Below are 20,042 nucleotides of genomic sequence, written 5' to 3' on the forward strand. Positions count from 1 at the left end.
CAGTAACGTAGTGTGGTGTGCGCGAGCACGGTCACCGAACCACTGAGAGTGGCTGGAAGAGGGAGCGCGCATTTCCAACGTCAGCTGTCCACCGAGGGGCACCCTCATCACCCCCTCCCCGAAGACACGTGTGCACTCGCAAAAATCCCACCAGTGCAGTCCACATTCGGTTCACCTGCCAGCAGAGTACAGTCCAATGTCTCCATCACAGGGCTTGCTCATACATTGACTGATATTAGCGCAGCTCTAGTATCACTTTTACGCATCGACCACCACCAGCAGCGCAGCGACGCCCATAGCAACGGCTCTGCGCATCCTCATTCTGTTTCTCTGACCCAGCAACACCGACCGCCCTCCACCAACAACCAGCGCGTTCGAAAACGACCTTCTTAACGTTACTGAGCTGGATCCATCACTCACCGTTGTCCTTTTCGTTTTATTTCATAGGACCATGAACGCGTTGTGTCACGTCCTTCCCTCATCAGTCAAAGGTGGGTAACCGGCTGAATGAATTAACCAGCGCTTATTATCAACGTATTTTTGATGCTCTATTGTGGGTATTGTTTTGCAAGCATATATAGTGAATGGATGCGTGCGTGTTGTGGATGAGGAAGAATGTAGATGATGCGATCTGTGTATTGGCACATGATGAGATGCTTGATGGTGGTCGCCTTGTTTTCGTTATTCCTTCACGCGGGTGCGGTGCTGCAGATATCGCACTGAGCCCAGCGTTTAACGCGACTGTGCGTTTGTTGCAGTCATCGAGCAATGCGTTTTTGAGGCATAACATTTGTATTTATGCATAAGAACCAAAATGAAGCTGGACAATTTTAATTGATTCGTGAAACGCGATATTGTTTGGGATCATGCGAATCTGTGCATGTGCACATTGGTGATTATTATTATTTTATTTTATTAAAAATATTATTATTTCAATTATTTTGACTGACGGCCAGCTATTGTTGTGCATTGCATTAATATATTGGCTTTTCAAAGATCGGTTGCCATGGCAAACATCAGTGTTGAAAGCAGGCTTTAGGGGGCACTGCATTGGGTAAACAACATTGCATTATGAACAATATTCATTTACAGTAGCCTTTAGCTTATAATGTGCTTTAATTGTAGCATTACAGTATGTATAAATAAATAGATGCAATTTGTTTACGTAGCGTAAATGTGAAAAAATGCAGACTGCGTTTCAAAGAGACCACAGTGATGTTTTTGTTTGTTTATGCGTGTGAAAGTGACACACGGGAAAAATAGAGCAGTGAAAGAAAAAGGACGATATGGATAATATGGGACAGAGGTTAAAACAAAACATAGGCCACACATGGATTAAGAGATTATCAAGAGGGGCAGGAGATAATGAATATTTTACAGAAAGGAGGGGGGCGTAAATGCTGGCTCAGCTGGTCATCATTTTTGTAGTGAAGATACAAATATTAGAAGATTAAAATAATACAATCTAATCATCGAAATATTGATCTGTAATATGTTAACTTTGTTATCTGTTTCTTTTTACATTAGTCACTCTTCATTGCGAAAGCCCCTCCTCCAGCTGAAACAAAGGGATCATCCCTTGACCTCACCTGTACGTTCTGGCCTATCAAGGACCTGGCAGCGGCACGGCAGCTCCGCCCACCACACCCTCTAAATGAGGGACAAGGCAACTCAGGTGAGATATATATGCTGATCTATACTACCATAACTATACAAAACAGTTATAATCAGTCAGCTGGGGAGTCGTAAAAATACCATAAAATATATATATAAAAAAATATATAATTTTTTTCATGTTATTTATATATTTGCACTCTAAACAATTACTCACGACCCGATCAGCCAGGCACGACAACATTTGCTCAAACATTGGCAATGGGCATTTGTTTGAGCAATCGTAAGTTATTATTTATAAATAGTTTTTTATGAATTTATTTTTGTGTTTGGTGACGCAAGTGGTGCAGAAATGCCACATTTGATCCTTAAGTCATTTGAAGTTGTTTCTTTTGTGTTTTTATTTCAAACACAATTCCACTTTCTCCGTTCTCTCTTATTTAACAGACCCCTAGGGCCTGGGTAGATGAGCGGAGGAGAGGCTCTCATAAGCGATCGGCTTCATGCGGCAGCACCGACCAGCTTAAAGAGGTGAGAGAGTTTTTACAACATTCACATAAATAAGGTCTAGTGGTTGTATTCCAAAAATTCTGGTCGAGTTTTTCTCTTTTCCTTTCATTTGATTTACCCTTGCTGGCTTCTTTTAGATTGCCAAATTACGACAGCAGCTCCAGCGCAGCAAACGCAGCAGCCGCCATCGACGTGACAAAGACCGCAAGTCACCCTTTAATGGCAACCATGCCATCATCCAATCACAGGTAGACATCATCACATCCCAGCAGCCATCAGAGAGCCGATTGTGCTCGTGTGCAATTAAGATGGGCGCTCATGCACTTCAGTGCATTAAAGGGATACTTCACCCAAAAGTTATGTCATCATTTACTCACCTTCGAGTTGTTCCAAATCTGTATAAATTTCTTAGTTTTGATAAACACAAAGAAAAGTTATTTGGAAGAATGCTTATAACCAAACAGTTCTTGGGCGCCATGAACTCTCATAGTAGGAAAAACTGTCGAACAAAAAAGAAGATATTTTGAAGAATGTAGGAAAACAAACAATTTTGGGGCACTTTGACTACCGTTGTATTTTCTCCTACTATGGTAGTCAATGGGGGGCAAAATCTGTCTGCTTAAAAGCATTCTTCCAAATATCTTTCTCTGTGTTCATCAGAACAAAGACATTAATACAGAATTGGAACAACTCTAAGGTTGCAAATGATGACAGAATTTTCATTTTTGGGTGAAGTATCCTCTTTAAAGTAGGCTGAACATCTGGAGAATTTTAAGAGCGTCCCATTTTCCTGTCTGTCCCAATTTAGTGGCTTTTTTGACACATGAAATCGTAGGAGATGTGGAGATTTTAACGTAATCTATTGGTGAGGTTAAGAATTGCATCCAACAGCTGTTTGGTTACAAACAGTCTTTACATTATTTTGTTCAGCAGAACAACAATATTTATACAATTATATGAATTTATCTTTAGGTCACATCGCATGATACATGTCAGTACCCTCTTTCTGTACTTGCTAAGGTAGCTCATTCTCATTTTGACTGATGACAATGAGAAAAAATGAAGAATAGAAAATAGAAATAGCACTTACATCATACACCACCTCCAAAAAGTCCCCTGAAGCCTGGCAGTAATGGGCTCTCAACAGTAATGCTCTCTGGTTTGTGTGTAATGATGGAGCGTATCCTGGCAGAATGTTTGATTCCTGGCGATGAAGGGTTTTGTGTGGGTTTCCTGTGTGTGTTGGGGAGTTGTTTAAAAGGATTACAGGATCTGGTTTCATTCTGCATTTGCATAAACATATGCATTGTACTTGAAAACTTTCAGCTATGCAACTTCTGGTTTTTACTTACTCTGGTTACTCTCAGTCTCAGATGCCCAAAACCATCCTGATCCCAATCCCCATCTCCAAATCCACACCTCCGAGATTCCGGAACAGCATAGAGGGCCTCAACCAGGAGATTGAACGTATCATCATACGGGACACTGTGGAACGGGATGAGATCATAATAGTAAATCTTTCTTAACCACATTGTATCAGATCAGGATCTATTACAAAGACTTTGTTTTACGGAATAAAGGATTCACCACCAGCGTGTGTGTTTTTTAGCCACAGGATGTTCCAGATGGGCACCGAGCCCCCCCTCCCCTCCCCCAGCGGAGCAGCAGCACCCGCAGCATCGACACGCAGACCCCGTCGAATGGTGGGCTCGGCAGTAACCGTAGCAACAACAGCAGCCGGGCTGACTCTGTCTCACCCTCGTACCTCAGCATCCTCAATGACACGGTGGGAAACAGTCCGCTCCCAAATGATGACACACTCAATGAGAGCAGAGAAAGAGGTGAGACACGTAAATATCAAAGTCATCACATAAATACACACAATCCAGCTACGCCATTCCTAAATTCTCCTTATTCCTGTCATAGACCTCGGACCTTGGTCTCCTCTCCCCAAATACGCTTCATCTCCAAAGCCCAATAACAGTTACATGTTCAAACGGGAGCCTCCTGAGGGCTGCGAGAGGATTAAAGCCTTTGAGGAAAACCAGTGAGTAAACAATCTGTATGTTTGATCTATATTCTGGGGATTAACAAGTAAAATCTGCAGTCCCTATGAATAAAGTACAATATAGAGCTTAATTTAAATATTTCAGACAAATAGAGATGCTTAAAATTTATCTGCTTTATTTTCTTTTTTTTTTATATGGTTTGCATATAATACAGATTTGTACAGTTATAATACAATTTTAAACCAATTTTTTACAATAATACAATTTAAAAATAATATCATATAAAATAACATTTTGGGGGAAATGTACAGAATTTGTGTACAGCTTTTGTATCTCTATCGCATTAAAAATTCAGGTTTCGTCTTTTTTAATGTCATACACAAATATGTTTATTTATTCTTGCATAACAGAACAAGTCCATATAGGTAAAATATAAACAATAAAGTAAAATGATACAAAAAGGATCATGAAAGATCTCATCATATTTCTTGAAAAAAGAAAATGTTTTATTGTTAATTATTCTTAGTGATTTGATTGAATGTTCTGCTTTACATGAGAATTCTATAAAGGTATTCTTTGTTTGTGAAAACTAAATTTGCTACAAGAATAAAAAAATGACCAATAACAACAATATAATATAGCTGCAAGCAGCGATACAGAGCCAAGCCCACAAAACGACGCAAGTGCATCGAAGAGCCACACCGTTATTGATAGAGGTCAATCCCCTAAGGGGCTCAAATGAGACTGTAGAGCAAATGTAGCAGAAAACAGTGTACATGAGAAACAGATGTCAGAAGAGACAATGAAATCAAAGAATATCATGTTGTATAGAAATTTGCATCCACAACTTCTTGGACCAGAGGCTTGCATTTTATCAGGTATGCCACAGTTGACATGCTTGACCCAGCATCCGGAGGAGAGCGTGCAGAGCTTCAAACATTGACATCTTTAATACGAGAAAGATACAATGTGACAGGCACAGTCAACTTTGCAAAGGTCTTTCTCGAATAATTGGCATGACATCAAAAATCAGTTCGTCCATTTCTCTGCGGCTCGGCCCAAATAGAATACGAGTGAAGATTGGAAAAATATAGACCACTTTTGTCAAATGAGCAGCGAATAAATAGTTTTTCATATGCTTTACAATAAGTTAGGAACCGAATCTTACAAAACGACAAATTAGGCATCAATGGAATCGGTATGAAGCAAGAGAAATAAGGATCGTCAGAAAGCAAATTTTAAACAAAGCGTCCTAGAGTTATTAGCAATTATATAAAAGCGTTACATCTCAGGAATGTAGGTGGTGCTGTCTTGAATCTTCATGGGTGCGTTTGGGACTGTTATTCGGTGACGTATGTCAAGTTTGGTGCCGATATATCATACAGTTCAATATATACAATTCATTTTCGAAAAGTTTGCGACGTCATCACTTTTGAATAACGGCGAAAATCTAAATTCCGTGGGGTCACGTCTGTGCGGCTCAGTCCAAAGATTGTGTGAGGCAATTTTCACAATCTGTAAAAATTTCTAGGATAAGAAACGAAAAAACGCAGTACTGTACTTTTTGAGATGGCCGCAACTGTAATGTAGGGAGTCTTAATGTAACACATGGAATGCGTTGAGTGTGACAAGTGGATAACATGTGATGAGTAGAATTTGTGTGGATCAATGGGTTCAAACGTTAGTCGCTTGAAAAGTGAATTTTTGAATGCTGGTGGCGCTATAGAGTGAGTGCTAGAGACCCCATACTTGGTCACAGGACCATTGAGAACCACCACTATGAGTGCGCCAAATTTCATCATTTTCCTACATACGGTTCAAAGGGCTGACTGCCATAGACTCCCAGTTGGGAAGAAATATACCAACAGTAGCAGTAGTGACCAAAGCAATAACAATAGACCTTTGATAATTCCAGAAAAATAAAGAAATATTGTGAGAGAAAAATAAATATGGAAATTTACTTTATGTTCTTACCTTTAAATGGTATGGTTAAATGAAGTAAAAACGCTTCCTGTCAAATTGTGTCTTATCATTATCAATTGGGCTAAGACGACACTGATTATTTATGTACTTATTGATGTATTATTTTTAACCATAAAGTTGCAGCTTAAATAAAAATATTTGCAGATGTAACCTAAAGTAAATCAAGCAAGCTACAGTTTATGTCAAGGGGGCATTTAAATGACAAAATACATTGGGAATGTAGGCATGTGAACTTCTCAAAATCAGTCTATAATCACTTTTTCCTGTTTTAATCTTCTATCTGTTTCCCTCTTCTCCTCTAGGCCAAGACCTCTCCACCAGATTCCTCCATATCTCTGCCCAGACAGGAACAAGGTGAACTTCATTCCCAAAAGCGGCTCTGCATTCTGTCTGGTGAGCATCTTAAAGCCCCTGATGCCCACCCAGGAGATGAACTTCCGAAGCGGGGTGGGATATCGTAGCATCTCCCCCTCATTGGTGCCTCTAGGTGGGGTAGGGGTCAGGAGTCTGTCTCCCTCCATGGGCTCAGTTCTGTCCCGTGGACGTCAGTCGCCGTGTCTCCCGCGACACCTTGAGGAGCCAGAGGGTTAAAGCCCTGAAATCCCAGATGGTGAACAGAAATGACTTCTTTCCACTCCTGTATTGTTTGATTTCATTTTAAAACATGCAGTGATCCAAACAACTCACGGAGATGTCGATTTAAAACTTGAACAGGACGTGCATTTGGTAACAAGGGTATTACGTCTTTTAGGAGGTATGCGATTAAGGATGTTGTATAATGTATATTGCCAAAAAATCTTAGCATTGCACTGCTTTTTACTTTCTCAGCAGTTTATTACATTTGACCATGAAGCCTTTTGGATTTACTTATGTACATATGCATTGTTTACCTACATGTGATTTGATTTAGTTGTGACAAGTTGGATATAGATTGCAGCTTTTGCTAGCTTAAGGTTTACATGCAGTTCGAATAGTGCTGGAGGTAAAGAGATGCTGTAGCAAATTCGAGGAGGACTAACAAATGTGCCTGAATCCCACCATCCCATTTGCTTAAAGTCCTTTTTCATCCATGTCTATGTACGTCTCTTAAATGTATAGAACCCTCCACATATACATTAACCTGTATATGCGCTTACTGTGATATACTGGTGCAAGAGGACATTTTGATGGTAGCCTACATGAACAAACTGGACATGCGCGGAGACTTCTTTTGGAACTGTGCTGAATAGTATTACGATGCACGCAAAATCTTACAGTACGATTGGTTCTATTCAAGACTCAGTGCTGTTATTTGAAGAGAATGAGGTAAAGCTAAGTGTTGGTAACCAAATTTGGAAAAATGGTGCTAATGCGTGACTATTTTACAAGGTAACTAAATCTTACAAAAACGTAAGATTATTAAGGAAAAAACAATACTGAAGCCCCTCCCTTAACTCCACCCCTAAACCAAACGTCATTGTTGCAAAAGCAAATCATAAAAAACGTACAAACAAGATTGTATGAATTTATACGATTTAGCCACCTTGTAAAAGTTACAAATTCCTTTGAGATTGTATTGCAACTACATAAGAGAAAAGCATGGCTTTGACCAACAATGTATGGATTTCAACTGTAGCATCTTTATACTGTGAAATATTCCTTTAGTCATACAGTTAACAAACTTTCTTCGTTTAAAAACACATTTGAAACAAGGAAAACAGGCACGTAAGACGTATGTTATTGCCTTAATACTGAAAAATGTGTCAATTAGACCAGGAGCTGATATACATTGACAGAATAATTTATTTATTTGTTTTTAGTTGTTAGCCTACCAGTTACATCTTAGTACGGATGTTTGATTATTTGTTTACTTTCTGTGAAATAACCTTTCAGCTGTATCATAAATTAGATTTGTGGCAAGGCAACAATGGTGGGAGTAACAACAAAGATCCCAAACACCTACAGGAAAATTACTCAAATTGATTTGCTATCATGGGGTATGAGAGCATTGCTGATGCAAGCTCTCCGCTTCCAGTTTCCTTCACTGAAAATGTACAAGTACAATGTTTATTTAACGGAGACAAAACGGTTGCATAAAATAAACAGAAGAAAGCAGATGTAAATGGTGCGGTGTACATTCTTTTTTTACAAATGATAAAACAGTGTTACAATAATGTCCCTAACACAAGAAAATATCAATCAGACACTTCGAAAATATGAGAACAAAGAAAGACAGAATACGGAGTGCTATTCTCACATGAAATGTTGCTAAATGTTTCAGGGTTAGATTCTTAAGTCTACTATTCAAAAAGACAAGATACATTCTATAACCATCCGAGATATTACTCGGAGACCGTTTAGTGCAAGCGACAATTTGTGTTTTTAATGCAAAGCAATAGAAAAGGCCAAATTTGTCGTTGTTTTAGATCAATAAAATGGAATCAAACGAAATGTGATACAAACACAACACGAGCACACAAAATCCACTCCAGTGTTTCAGCACAGTGACCGTGAAGAACGTCAGATAAAATTCATTCTCAAGAGTATTTTAGTATTTCTGCCACTGAAACAGAATGCATCTCTTATCAACTCAACCTTTTCACCTCCCAATCTCATCCCACAGCACACGACTTGCATATGTAGTTTATAATAACACTTTTGATATTGTAATAAATAATTTAATTCATCTGTTTTATTATTAGAGTTAAACTATCCAGTGTGTCTCTAAAAATAAGTATTTGTGATGCATGTGAACTTAGGGTATCTGGGGATTAAAAAGCGATTGATAAATCTGTAACCTTGTTTCTGGACATTTAAAACTTCCCTGTTGTACAAAGGAGAGATATTTAACATACACTTTATTTTTTGGTCCCGCATTAGATCTACTTACAGCCTTCAAATCTTTATTATGAAGATATTTTCCCATGTAACAACACCTAGATATAGTGATATACATATAAAGTGAAGTCTTCAACGTTTTCCACTTCCGTGTATTAAGGACCATACAGTAGAGTCACTCACACACACACACACACTAAAAAGAACGTGAAAGAAGAGACATAGTCCCATAACTGGATTCAGATTTCTGGATCCATCCTTGGCTCAGGTTGATTTGTTAAGGAGAGGTAGCGTTCCAGCTCCAGACAGAGGTTTTGGGATATGTGCTCATTTCCTTCATTCTAATGGACAGGGACTGTTTTGGATGGGCTCCAAGTTCACGTCTTCGCTTACTGAAGGAAATCAAAGCAGGAGGAAAGTATAGTTGAGGCTCGCACAGTCTCCCATAGAAAAGGACGCCTTATACAATAAAGTTGTCAGTTATAATTCCTGACGTCTGACTTGAGACCGTGTTATGTTGTCGTTTGGAATAAGGGTCACACACACCTCAGGCATTGAGAAACTCCTCGTCGCTGCGTCCAATAGCGTCAGGGTTGGACAGAGGGTCCAGATCTGCAAAGAGGTTGAACCACGCAGACATATCCCTGGAGCTTCCCTTAGGGGCTGACATTATAGTACAACAGTTAACAGGATTTATGACATCAGAAATTATCAAATTGAGACCAGAATATAAAATGTTACAGCAACTACAACAATACTGATCAACTACAACAACATTCTTTGTCTATGTGTATTTTGGAAGGTTATTTTAATTTGCTAAAAGAAATCTTTAAAAGTCATTTTGTTATTTAAATCATATAAAATACTGGCCTAAAAATAATGGGGACATTTTTGTTTTAAATATTGCCTTTACATACGTTTAAAGCACTGAAATTATGATAATTCATTTTAGTTTTAGTTTTTATTTAGTTTGTTCATTTTATATAGCAACATTGAAAATAAACAATTAAATAATAAATTGACAAAAGCATTTGTTGCAAAGTTGCTAAAATTAACATTAAAACAAAAAATCCAAAAGCTAATTTAAAACGTTAATAAAAACGAAATAAAACTATTATAACTGGTATTTAGTAAAATCTTAAAACTCGCACCATTGACCGAAGAGTTTGGGCTATTCTGGGTGGGCCGAGTTTGTCCTCCACTAGATGGTGGTTGGAGGGGTGGGGCTTGAAACATAGGGGGTGTCACCCATCCTGAATAACAGTAAAAACAAATAAGAGTGAGCCACATGTCACGCTGTCAGCATATTAGGAGAAACAAAGCTTTGCATTTTATTCCTCTTGCCACTAGAGGGCGGTCTAAAATAATTGGCAAACCTGTGGTGCTGAGGCTGTGGTCCAGGAGCTGAGATGGTAGGAAGCCAGTGTGTGTGTTCGCTGTTTCCGTCTGCTGTGAAGGGGCAGCGACCGGAGCAGAAGGAGCCTCGAAACAGCCAAAAGCATCCTGCCACGCCTGACTGAACTCACTAGCGCCCTCCGCAGCCCCAGGACTGAGCAGATCCTGCAGGAATGACAAATCGCCCCTCTCTCCTTCCTCTTCTTTCACTTCTCCAGCGTGTAAAACATCAGACAGCAGGTCCCTGCCTGTTAACACAATAAAAGTTCATAAAAGGAAAAACGTTTTCACAAAAAATAGAACATAAGTATTCAGAAATAAAACAACAAGCAAACACAGGCCCTCAAAAAGAGCAAATATGAAGAAAGAAGAATCTGAAGGTGGACAGAATCATGAGCATAAGACTGCACTGCTGTGTTAAGGCTGACAGAAAACGATGTTAAAACACATCCAAAGCAGATTGATTTTAGGCAACGGTGGGCGTTAAAGAGATGCCCAGAAATAGGAAGTTATTACAGGTCGTAGTGTTCTGGACAAACCTTCTTGCCTTCCCTCATCTGAGGTGTTTAAATCCCATTGCGGTATTTGGGGTTGTACAGCAGGCAGGGCCGGGTTCAGGGTCGGAGTTAGGGAAGGGGTCAGGGTCATTATGGGGGCAGGTTCTGGGGTCATGAGTAGCAGGTCATCATCCTTTCTAGCTTCACTGATAGGGCCTAACTGTTCATTCAAAGCTGCAGTACATGGAGATCAACATCAGAGATGCAAACAGGTGTTTTCAAAACATTTGGTCGCACACATGGGTGCAAACTAGGAGTCGGCTAGTCAAGTAGTTCTGTGGCACATAGTTAAGCTCATAAAATGTCAGTTGTGACACCAGGAGGAACACTTTTAGTCAAGTCTTGAGGTCACAAATGCATGAATAAACTTCTCTGTGTCAGCAACATATAGAATATTTCGTAATTTGTCAACATTTCTAAGGTGGAAGAAGGCTGTTTTTGTTACATTTGAGATGTGATTTCGAAATTACCAGTTGCTGGTCTTGAAGAGATATATAACTATCATCTGCATAACAGTGGAAGCTATATGTATATGGAAAATAGAAAGGGTCCTAAAACCGATCCCTGAGGTAATCCATAATTTACTTGAGTTAGATTTAATGATTCCCCGTTTAAATGGACAAATTGATGTCTGTCTGATAAGTAAGATCTGAACCATTGTAGTGCCTGTGACTTATTACAGGTATAATTGTGTAAGCGATCTAGAAGTATGTTATGGTCTACGATATCGATCGCAGCACTTGGGTCAAGCAGGACTAGGAGTGAGATGTTACCTTTATCTGATGCTATAAGCAGGTCGTTTCTAATTTTAACGAGCGCAGTTTCAGTATTATGCTGCAGTCTAACACCTGACTGTAATTTTTTGTAGAAAGAGCATAACTGAATGGAAACTACTTTTTCTAGTATTTTAGACAAGTAAGGGAGAATCGGTCTATAGTTTCCTTGTTCATTGGAGTCTAAATTTGGTTTCTTGATTAGAGGCTTAATGACGGCCACCTTAAAGGGTCCTGGGACATGGCCTAGATTAATGGACAAGTTGATAATGTTATAAATGGGCTCAATTGTAACGGGTAGTAACTCTAAATAATTTAGTTGGTATGGGGTCTAATAAGCAAGTTTTAGGTTTGCAATAAGTTTAATTAACTTATGTTCCTATTTTACAGGTGAAAAACACTGTAGCCTTTCTTTTGGAGCAATGGTTAGTACTAATTCATAGGACAGACTTGGAGGTTGAGTTTTTACTATTTTGTCCCGTATGTTTTCGATTTTCTCTGTAAAAAATTTCATGAATTCTTTGCTACCAAGGTGCGGCGGAATAACCGGGTCAGGTGATGTCTGTTTATTTGTTTCTTCATAATTTTTTGTTCTAACTTGTTGACTATTATGGATGGCTACACGGATACAAGCCCTAGGGCACACACACATGCATATAAAACCGAACTTACCAGAGTCCAGACTGGCACACATAGAACTCTCAGACTCCCTGCTCTGTCCATCCACAGCACGAGTGGAAACTGTGAACAACAATGATCAAAACCTGTTCTCATAACTAGCATTTCAATAATAATGAGGCTAAAATAAATCCTGTTGTTCCAGTGGGTGTGTTCCCAAACATACCGGTCTCAGATAATTCACACAATTGTTCATCTTCAAGTGACAGCAGACTAAAACCCAAAGACACAAACAGCAAATTAATTTGACAATTATATGCATGGGATCCTTCGTGAGACGGGAAATTATTAAATCAAGTTTCCTAGACACGCACAGTTTCAGATTAGCATCACTAAACACATTCAATAAAATCTCAAATGACGAAGGGTAGGTCACTTAAAGTCCCGTGAACCGGAAGTTGCGATCGTTTTACTTCCATATTTTGATGCATTTCCAGTGATATGGAATTTTGTATGAGATAAATAGTGGACATGGCTTTCGTCTTTCTCTGCGATTTGATTGGATGTATAAAAACAGCCATTGCATTTTTAAATGGATCTGGCAGCAGACTGACAGTTTAAGGGAGGTGTTTTTCACGGAAAAAAATGGCATTGTAATGTTTTATTTCACTGGGACTTTAAGCACCGTTTTGGAGGGAAAGGGCGTGTCCCTTACTACAGGGTATTGGAGGAAGAAAATATGTCTGAGCACTAGTACCCAAACAGGAAATGACATTGGCACTCAAAGCAGTGTTTCCTGTTTACAGGGGGAGCTTGTAAAAGAACTAGAGTACAGTGATAAACTCACAGATCAGAAATAAGAGCCTTCAGAAAGACTTTTTGTCTGACCACAGCAGATAGCAGAGCTGAAGGGTTGCAGTGAATAAAAGACATGACTGAATGAGAAATCTTAAAGCAAAAAGCAAACGCGGCGGCCTCAAAAAGCAAGAAATCCTCACTTGTCTGGATGTGTCTTGTCGTCCTCCTCTTTGCTGTCCTCTGCTTGCTGTCCGGATGCAATATGGTCCAATGGGTCCCTCAGCTCCTGTAATCGGTCATACGTTACAAACAACGTTGTATAATATCATCCGTTTATTTTCTGACGTGCTATTACAAACACACACTTTGAGGGTAGTGAACTGGTAGGGCACATATCCTTTGAAGGCTTCATGTATGCCAGACATCACATGTGCAGTCTTCTCCCAGTACTGTAGGAGGTTTGTCTAAAGAAAAGAAACCAAAAAAAGCGTAAAGGATAATCAAACATTATATTAAATGTATGTTATGCTCAGTTATAGCTGATAATGTCATACCTGGTATGTGCATAAAGAATGTGAAAGCATGTTGCAGCGACTGGCTCCCAGCATGTCCACTTTCTGACACACATCATTTTTCAGCTTTTCGAAATGTACTTTTGTTCCTCTTACTTGAGCCTGAACCTGTTCACAAACACACAGAGACCCTGTTTACACCTGATATTAAGATCTAGGATTTGTCTAGGGGATGCGTTTCTCATGACTTCTCAGGTTTAAAGCTAAGGGTCTCTGATCTTGGCGTTTATATTGTCAATATGAGCAATTTGATAGCATAGTGATTAAGTCTGAAACTAATGTGAATTTGAGGTTTAAATGTTGTTGGGAAGGTTGACCTATAAAAATGCACTTCCTCCGCCATAAGATTTCGGTTACATTACCTTACGGAATTTCTCCAGTTGTTTGTAAGTGTCTGGGTCCAGTTCTTGCGAGACATCCTTCATCCAGAGCAAAGCTCCGCGGTACTCGGTCCGAGCCTTCTCCATCCGGCTCATTGTCAACAGAGTGTCTGCAATTGCTCTCCTCCGGAACGTCTCCACTTCCTGTTCCATCCGATGGAGAGGGGGACACAAAGCCAATCTGGATGTGACAGGCAGAACAGGATAACAAAAGACTGTTGTTAACAGCTTCATTATTAATAATCACAGGATTAATGTAGCATGCAATGATATACATATTCCATCCAAGACTGTGTTTTTTTTTAATAAATAAAAAGGCATGACATTTTATTTGCATTCAAAGTACTTTATTGTGGTGAAGAAAGAGACCGCAGCATTCTATTGGAGACTTGAAACTAGTAAAGTGCAGGAAACTGGTTGCAATAGTCAAAACCACATTAAAAAAAAACATTGACCACAGAATGCTGCCACTGACAATAATACAAATATATTTACCTAAAATAATATAATAAATTAGCATCGAAAATATCATTTAACAATAGATCATGCCTGTAAAAAAATTATTACTCTCCAAGCATTACCTTACATATATAACGCCAACATTTGCAAATAAAATTACAATATTCACAATAAATTATTTGAATATACTTAAAACATGTGTGTTTGTGCTAACCTTTGCTTGGCGGAGCAACAGAGGGCCTTACTGGTGGCGTCCATCATACTGCCAGCTTTTGTTTTATCATGTTCTGCTTGAAAGCGTAGGAACAGCCCGAGTTCATTCTCCTCCTGAGAGAGGTCTGAAAAGACAAGATCACCAGAAAAACAGCATCATTACATAAGAAATAATATTGGCTTAACCAAGCCATGTTCGTTTCATCATTAGTAAAACACCTTCATAGAAGTTGTTAACTTTATAAGTGACTTCTGACCTTATCTGTACCCATAGAGACTAGGGCTGCACGATTAATTGTATTTTAATCGTGATAAAGATTTATACTTTCCACAAGTAATGGAGCATAATCGTTGTGATATAAATGTTCTAAGAGCAAGCACAAAACTCCCTATAAGGTGGGAAAATCATCGCAAAGCTTGTATCTTTTAAACGGCCACTTACAGAAAAACAGGAAATACAAAAAAAAGTTTCCACTGCATTTCTATTACATTTAGTCATTTAGCAGATGCTTTCATCCTAAAAGACTTACAATTAGGGGAAAACAATAGAAGCAATTTGTGCAACAAATTCCATAGATGCAGTAAAACTGGTCTCAGTTAGCCTACCACAGTATAGTATAAGATCAAGTTTATTTTTTAATACTTTTTTGCTAAACCCACAGACAAACATGAAGGGTGACCAAAATAACAAGAAATCAAAAATGGAGTAGCAAGGTTTCATTCCGCAGGTTTAGATGATTGATTCCCTGCTTTGAAATACACTGTTGAAGAAGTTCAATGGCAGCGGGTTTTAACATATTTGCTGTTAAGTATAGGCCTAGTAATAAACATGCTGAAATGAAATAAAAAACTATTCTGAACAGACAATTCTGAAGTTCTGAACTGACAAAATAATCGTGTTTATTATTCGTGAGCGAAATAATCCTGATTTTCATTTTACACGTGATCTTGCAGCCCTAAAACTATGAGAAATTGCCTGCCGTCTCATTCAAAACAAGCTGAACGGGAGTATTTGTGTTGTTTAAGCAGACAAAGAGGGTAGAAGATCGTGTTCCTCACTTACGTGTGATTCTTTGCTGGTATTTCTCAATCATTTTCAGAAGTTCTGTGCAGGTGTTCTGGACTGAACGAAAAAACTGCAGAGAAGAGAGACGCTGATGTGATCTTTCTGTCACACATTCTTAAAAGAAACACTCTCAAACGTTTAGCAAACACACTTTATTGCATTATACAAACATGTACTGATGCATGTTCCACACAACAATAACAAACACGGACTAAAGCTGCCATTTGATTGGCTGTTTTGATGCAACTTTTGATGAAAGTCGATCTCCGGAATTTAACTTTATTCTGCACTGTGTAGAACGATCGAAATTTGACAATACTACAATAAAAAGAGCAATTTAATAGCACATGGAACATTTTCTTCTCTAATCGCTTTCAACATACTCTGGTATCATATGTTTTGTCTGCGCAATGCTGGACAAGATCAAACACACCTGCTTTTTAAACATTTAGCAGTAAAAAAGTAGAAATTCTGAACAGTGAACATAGGTATACTTATTTTTTACTTATTTTGGTGCAGTCCCCTGACAAAGGCCCCGTTACAGATTGTTGCCATGAGCAACAGTCATTTTGAGATATTAGGACCCAATGCCATGACTGACCAATCAGAATTAAGCCTATGAGAAAAAGCTATGAACCCCGCCCCTTAACGGCTTGTAACAGCATTTTTTTGTTGCCGTGCTCAAAAGCCTCTCTTTCAGTTTACCTCAAACAAACCTGACCTGACCTCCTTCAAAGACGGAGTGACAAAAAACTAAAAAGTTTCAGCAGGCCCAACGGATGTAAAGCGCTGTCTCAACACACCAGATCAAATCTCGGGGTCTTTCATGGCCTTCAGCATTTTTACCCTCAGACAGTCGTTCAATCACACACACAAATCTCGTATCTCCAAACCCAGACAACACATAAAATAGCCAAGTAGCAAGCCTCGCTCGCTGTCATGGCAACAAAGGCTGTTAAGTCCATAAAAGTGTGAGAGGAAAGGAAGAGAGCGTACATGTGCTCTACCTGAAAAGAGAAGCTCTGAAACAATCGACTCATTGTGGTTGTGCATACCAAGTGTTCTGTCACAAAGAAATTCAAGACTTTTACAGAGACAAACACAAGAACACGAATCATTTTACAATGAGACCGAGACAGTAGAAATCCTAGTTCTAAAATGATGTCAACACAAGAAAAAAGTCTTTTACATCAACATTACATTTCTGTTCACCAGAAATATTGGAAAGATTTTTCAAAGGTACACACAAGGAAGGTGTAACCCTTGCAGGAGACCTTCAGGTTACTGTTTAACCGGCTACACGCCTGACACACATTCAACAGTTACACCCTTCATCACTAGGCAGCTTTGCACGTTTTCTTTCCGATGCATATTCAGATTTACCTACAAATTCTGGCCGAGGTATCTGTGTACATTTCATAACCAGGAAACATAGCTTGTAGTAAACAACCTACTTAAGGCAGGTCAAATTCAGACATCTGTTCATTAAACAAGCGGCCCGGGGGGCTTTCGAGGACTGTTCTCTGCTCTCAAACACAGACAAACCGTCAGGAAACTGTCTAATGGCCTATAAACCAGGATATGCTTAAGTGTAACAACCCGAGGCAGTTATAGATTCAATGAGCCCACATAAACAAACGCTTTCTTAAAGTATGAGTGCTTGATGGACTTTTATAACATCTTGATTCCAAGTAATCAAAAAGCTACTTAATCTCAGGTGTTAAATAATGTATATTGTTCCAATCCATTTCTCACACATATAGCCACACACAGCGCTTCCACTAAAGAGTTTAGTGGCATTTCATGTCGTGTATTAAATAAGAACAGGGTCATCTATATTTATGTTGAGAGCCATTTTGCACAATTTATTGGCCCCTTCAAAGAGAGATTGGCCAATCCAATGTCACCAAATCCAAACAGGACAAACTAAGGCTCCCCTACACAACTATATGTGTGAATCCAGGATCAATTTGATTTGGACTTAGTAAAGGAAACTAAACATGCAAATGTGTAGGAAAAGCACAACCAGTTTGTTTAAGATACAGAGTGAAATGAAAATAATAAATAAGCATTATATTCTTTGATCGCAGCTATGCTGCAAATAGTTTGACAATACCAAATGCTGATTTGTGTTACCAATACACTTATATCAAATTCAAAAAAGAAAGAGGGATCAGGGCAGAGACGGGGTTCCAGATATGCTTATAGCCATTTTGACGGTCACATCAAGCACCGTTGATCAAAGCACATCATCATCTAGAGCTCAGACATCATCCCTATCATCCTAAATTCATGTCCCATTAATCTCCCTCCCTCTCGTTCATTCATTTGTTCCTTGTTGTCTTTCTCTGGCTCACAGACTTCCATAAAATACATTTTCATTGCTTTTAAACACGAAAACAGTGCGAGTCATACACAGCCTTTCAAACAGAGGGCATGAGATTCGGAAATGTGCCCCTACCTCTAATTTGGCATCCAGATCTGCGTCAGAAGCCACCACATGCTCATCTTCCTTTTTCCCTGCGGCCTTGATCAAAACTTGCTTGGTTTTCCAGAACTTCTTCTGCATTCGAGCCATGACGGAGCTGTCCTCCCCCAGAACAGCTCTGCCACTGAACATATCGCTGGAGAACCTGAGAGAACACGGTGATCTATAGATATTTACGTACGTAATCTAATGAGATGATTTGTGATAACATTAAGTGGACAAAGTCAATATACAAACCCATAGCTGTCCATGTTTTGGTGAGCTAGGTTTAGAACTGTGGAGTAAAATAAATCAAATTTTACATTCTGACATGAATCTTAAGAACCACACATTCAAATGGAAAAACCGAAATACTTACTTAACCAAATGGAGCGAATGCATTCAGCAGACACTGCAAAAACGGGAAAAGATTATTAAAACATATTCGAAATCACTGGATTATTCATAAAAGCAAATTTACAGCTGATGAATTTTAGCTTTGGAGTTCTTTTCTTTTGCATCTGTTTTGTCCTTAAGTAACAGCTGTTAACTGAACGATGTCTGCCATGACTCTCTCAGTGATCATTTCCGTCTCCGATGACACATATAAGGCTATATAAAGCAAACAAACGATTTATGCAGTCTATCCTTAAGAAAAACAATGCGGTTATAACACACCTGTTCTGATATCTATTTCGCTTTAAGACTCATGTTTTACACGATTGAAGGTGTTTTACTCACAACTAAATTATATTTGTAAGCACAAAAACGCAGTTATTTACAAGTCATTGTTCATTCAGAGCTGAGCTGCTCGGATCGCACCTTAATTCCTCCCGTCCAGCGCCGGTAACAATGTTGCAACCTGTCTGCTCGCTTTTCTTACATTTGCTCGCATTCGTGTGGTATAACAGTGATACTTTCCATCAATAAATGGGTTGCACTGTGTATGCATAATAGATACATGATTTTGTACGATAATAAACGCATAAATGTTTCAATAAAGCAGCAACCGGATCCCAAACAAGATAAGGAGTCATCGAGTTCGGGCTACGTTTTCCTATAAACACCCTAGTAAACGCTAACCCGTGCTACGAAAAAGACATCACGACTGCAGGTCATACCGGTGCTAATATTTTTTCCAGACGCGTTATTTAAATAGCAATGTGAAGATTATTGAAGTGTTCTTAGGGCATCGCATTTCCTTACCCGCTGACGTTGCCTTCAGCAGCAGCCCTGGGAACGTTCACGCACGTCATTCCCGTGAGCTGAGACAGCGCGACGGCGCATGCGCCACACAGTCCTGACTGATTCATTTATCTGAGCTTTACATATAATATATACATATTATATTTAAATAAAACGATATTTTAATAGATTTATATATTTTGTGCTTATGTTTCTATGCGTGTTTACTTTTTTTTGTTGGTAAATTGGTGGGTAAACACAACGCGATTGCTTTGCACAGTTTACAACAAAATGAAAGCAATCTACACAACTGACCACGCAAACATTTACTTCAATGCAATAGTGTGAATATACACAGTATGTTATTGTATAATTTCTGAAATAGAAAAACGTTTGACCCGAAAAAAACTAAATATAGCAAAATTGTAAATTAAAATGTTACAAAAATTATATTTCTTTAAATTCGTAATTTATCATTTTATTTATTCTATTAGTCCCAGAATACAAGTGTTGAGTTTGCCTTGAAAAGTCAAGGCCCAGTAATAATGCAAGAATAGCCTCAGTAACGGAAGTAATGAGAGCTTTTGTCCACTAGATGGCGTGACGTCCACGTGGAATGTCTGAAA

At 38.9% G+C, this 20,042-nt stretch overlaps 2 protein-coding genes across 9 annotated transcripts; one reads left to right on the forward strand and one right to left on the reverse strand.

The window, feature by feature from the left end:
• The first annotated feature begins 155 nt into the window (after nt 1-155).
• On the forward strand, nt 156-8,215 carry fam117ba (family with sequence similarity 117 member Ba). Its single transcript, XM_079460616.1, has 8 exons — nt 156-491; nt 1,528-1,675; nt 2,062-2,145; nt 2,262-2,372; nt 3,492-3,635; nt 3,734-3,965; nt 4,051-4,171; nt 6,419-8,215. Exons 2-8 carry the CDS (start codon nt 1,655-1,657, stop codon nt 6,705-6,707), a joined length of 1,002 nt encoding a protein of 333 aa, XP_079316742.1. The 5' UTR covers nt 156-491; nt 1,528-1,654; the 3' UTR covers nt 6,708-8,215.
• On the reverse strand, nt 7,877-19,553 carry ical1 (islet cell autoantigen 1-like). 8 transcript variants are annotated; one of them, XM_079460607.1, is made up of 17 exons: nt 19,438-19,533; nt 18,611-18,643; nt 18,490-18,526; nt 18,226-18,397; nt 15,762-15,834; nt 14,700-14,823; nt 14,009-14,207; nt 13,629-13,754; nt 13,440-13,538; nt 13,275-13,360; nt 12,503-12,549; nt 12,331-12,399; nt 10,868-11,059; nt 10,310-10,576; nt 10,085-10,186; nt 9,480-9,596; nt 7,877-9,325 (listed from the first exon to the last, which is right to left on the reverse strand). In XM_079460607.1, exons 3-16 carry the CDS (start codon nt 18,501-18,503, stop codon nt 9,481-9,483), a joined length of 1,686 nt encoding a protein of 561 aa, XP_079316733.1. In that variant the 5' UTR covers nt 18,504-18,526; nt 18,611-18,643; nt 19,438-19,533; the 3' UTR covers nt 7,877-9,325; nt 9,480. The 8 variants fall into 8 exon arrangements, with proteins under 8 accessions (XP_079316733.1, XP_079316735.1, XP_079316734.1 ...); XM_079460609.1 differs by lacking the exon at nt 19,438-19,533 and adding an exon at nt 19,054-19,422 and having other exon boundaries at nt 7,882-9,325; XM_079460608.1 differs by having other exon boundaries at nt 7,882-9,596; nt 19,438-19,553.
• Nucleotides 19,554-20,042: the final 489 nt, after the last annotated feature.

The sequence above is a fragment of the Barbatula barbatula genome (genome assembly GCF_947034865.1).
Source record: "Barbatula barbatula genome assembly, chromosome: 7".
NCBI classification, from domain to species: domain Eukaryota; kingdom Metazoa; phylum Chordata; class Actinopteri; order Cypriniformes; family Nemacheilidae; genus Barbatula; species Barbatula barbatula.

Excerpts from the sequence above, each read along its gene's own strand:
- fam117ba (XM_079460616.1), top strand. The coding sequence starts at position 1,655 with ATGAGGGACAAGGCAACTCAG. Across the intron at positions 3,966-4,050 it reads CAATGAGAGCAGAGAAAGAG|ACCTCGGACCTTGGTCTCCT; the intron begins GTGAGACACGTA and ends TTCCTGTCATAG. Across the intron at positions 4,172-6,418 it reads AAAGCCTTTGAGGAAAACCA|GCCAAGACCTCTCCACCAGA; the intron begins GTGAGTAAACAA and ends CTTCTCCTCTAG.
- ical1 (XM_079460607.1), bottom strand. Across the intron at positions 13,539-13,628 it reads ATTCTTTATGCACATACCAG|ACAAACCTCCTACAGTACTG; the intron begins GTATGACATTAT and ends TCTTTTCTTTAG. Across the intron at positions 10,187-10,309 it reads CCACAGCCTCAGCACCACAG|GATGGGTGACACCCCCTATG; the intron begins GTTTGCCAATTA and ends ACTGTTATTCAG.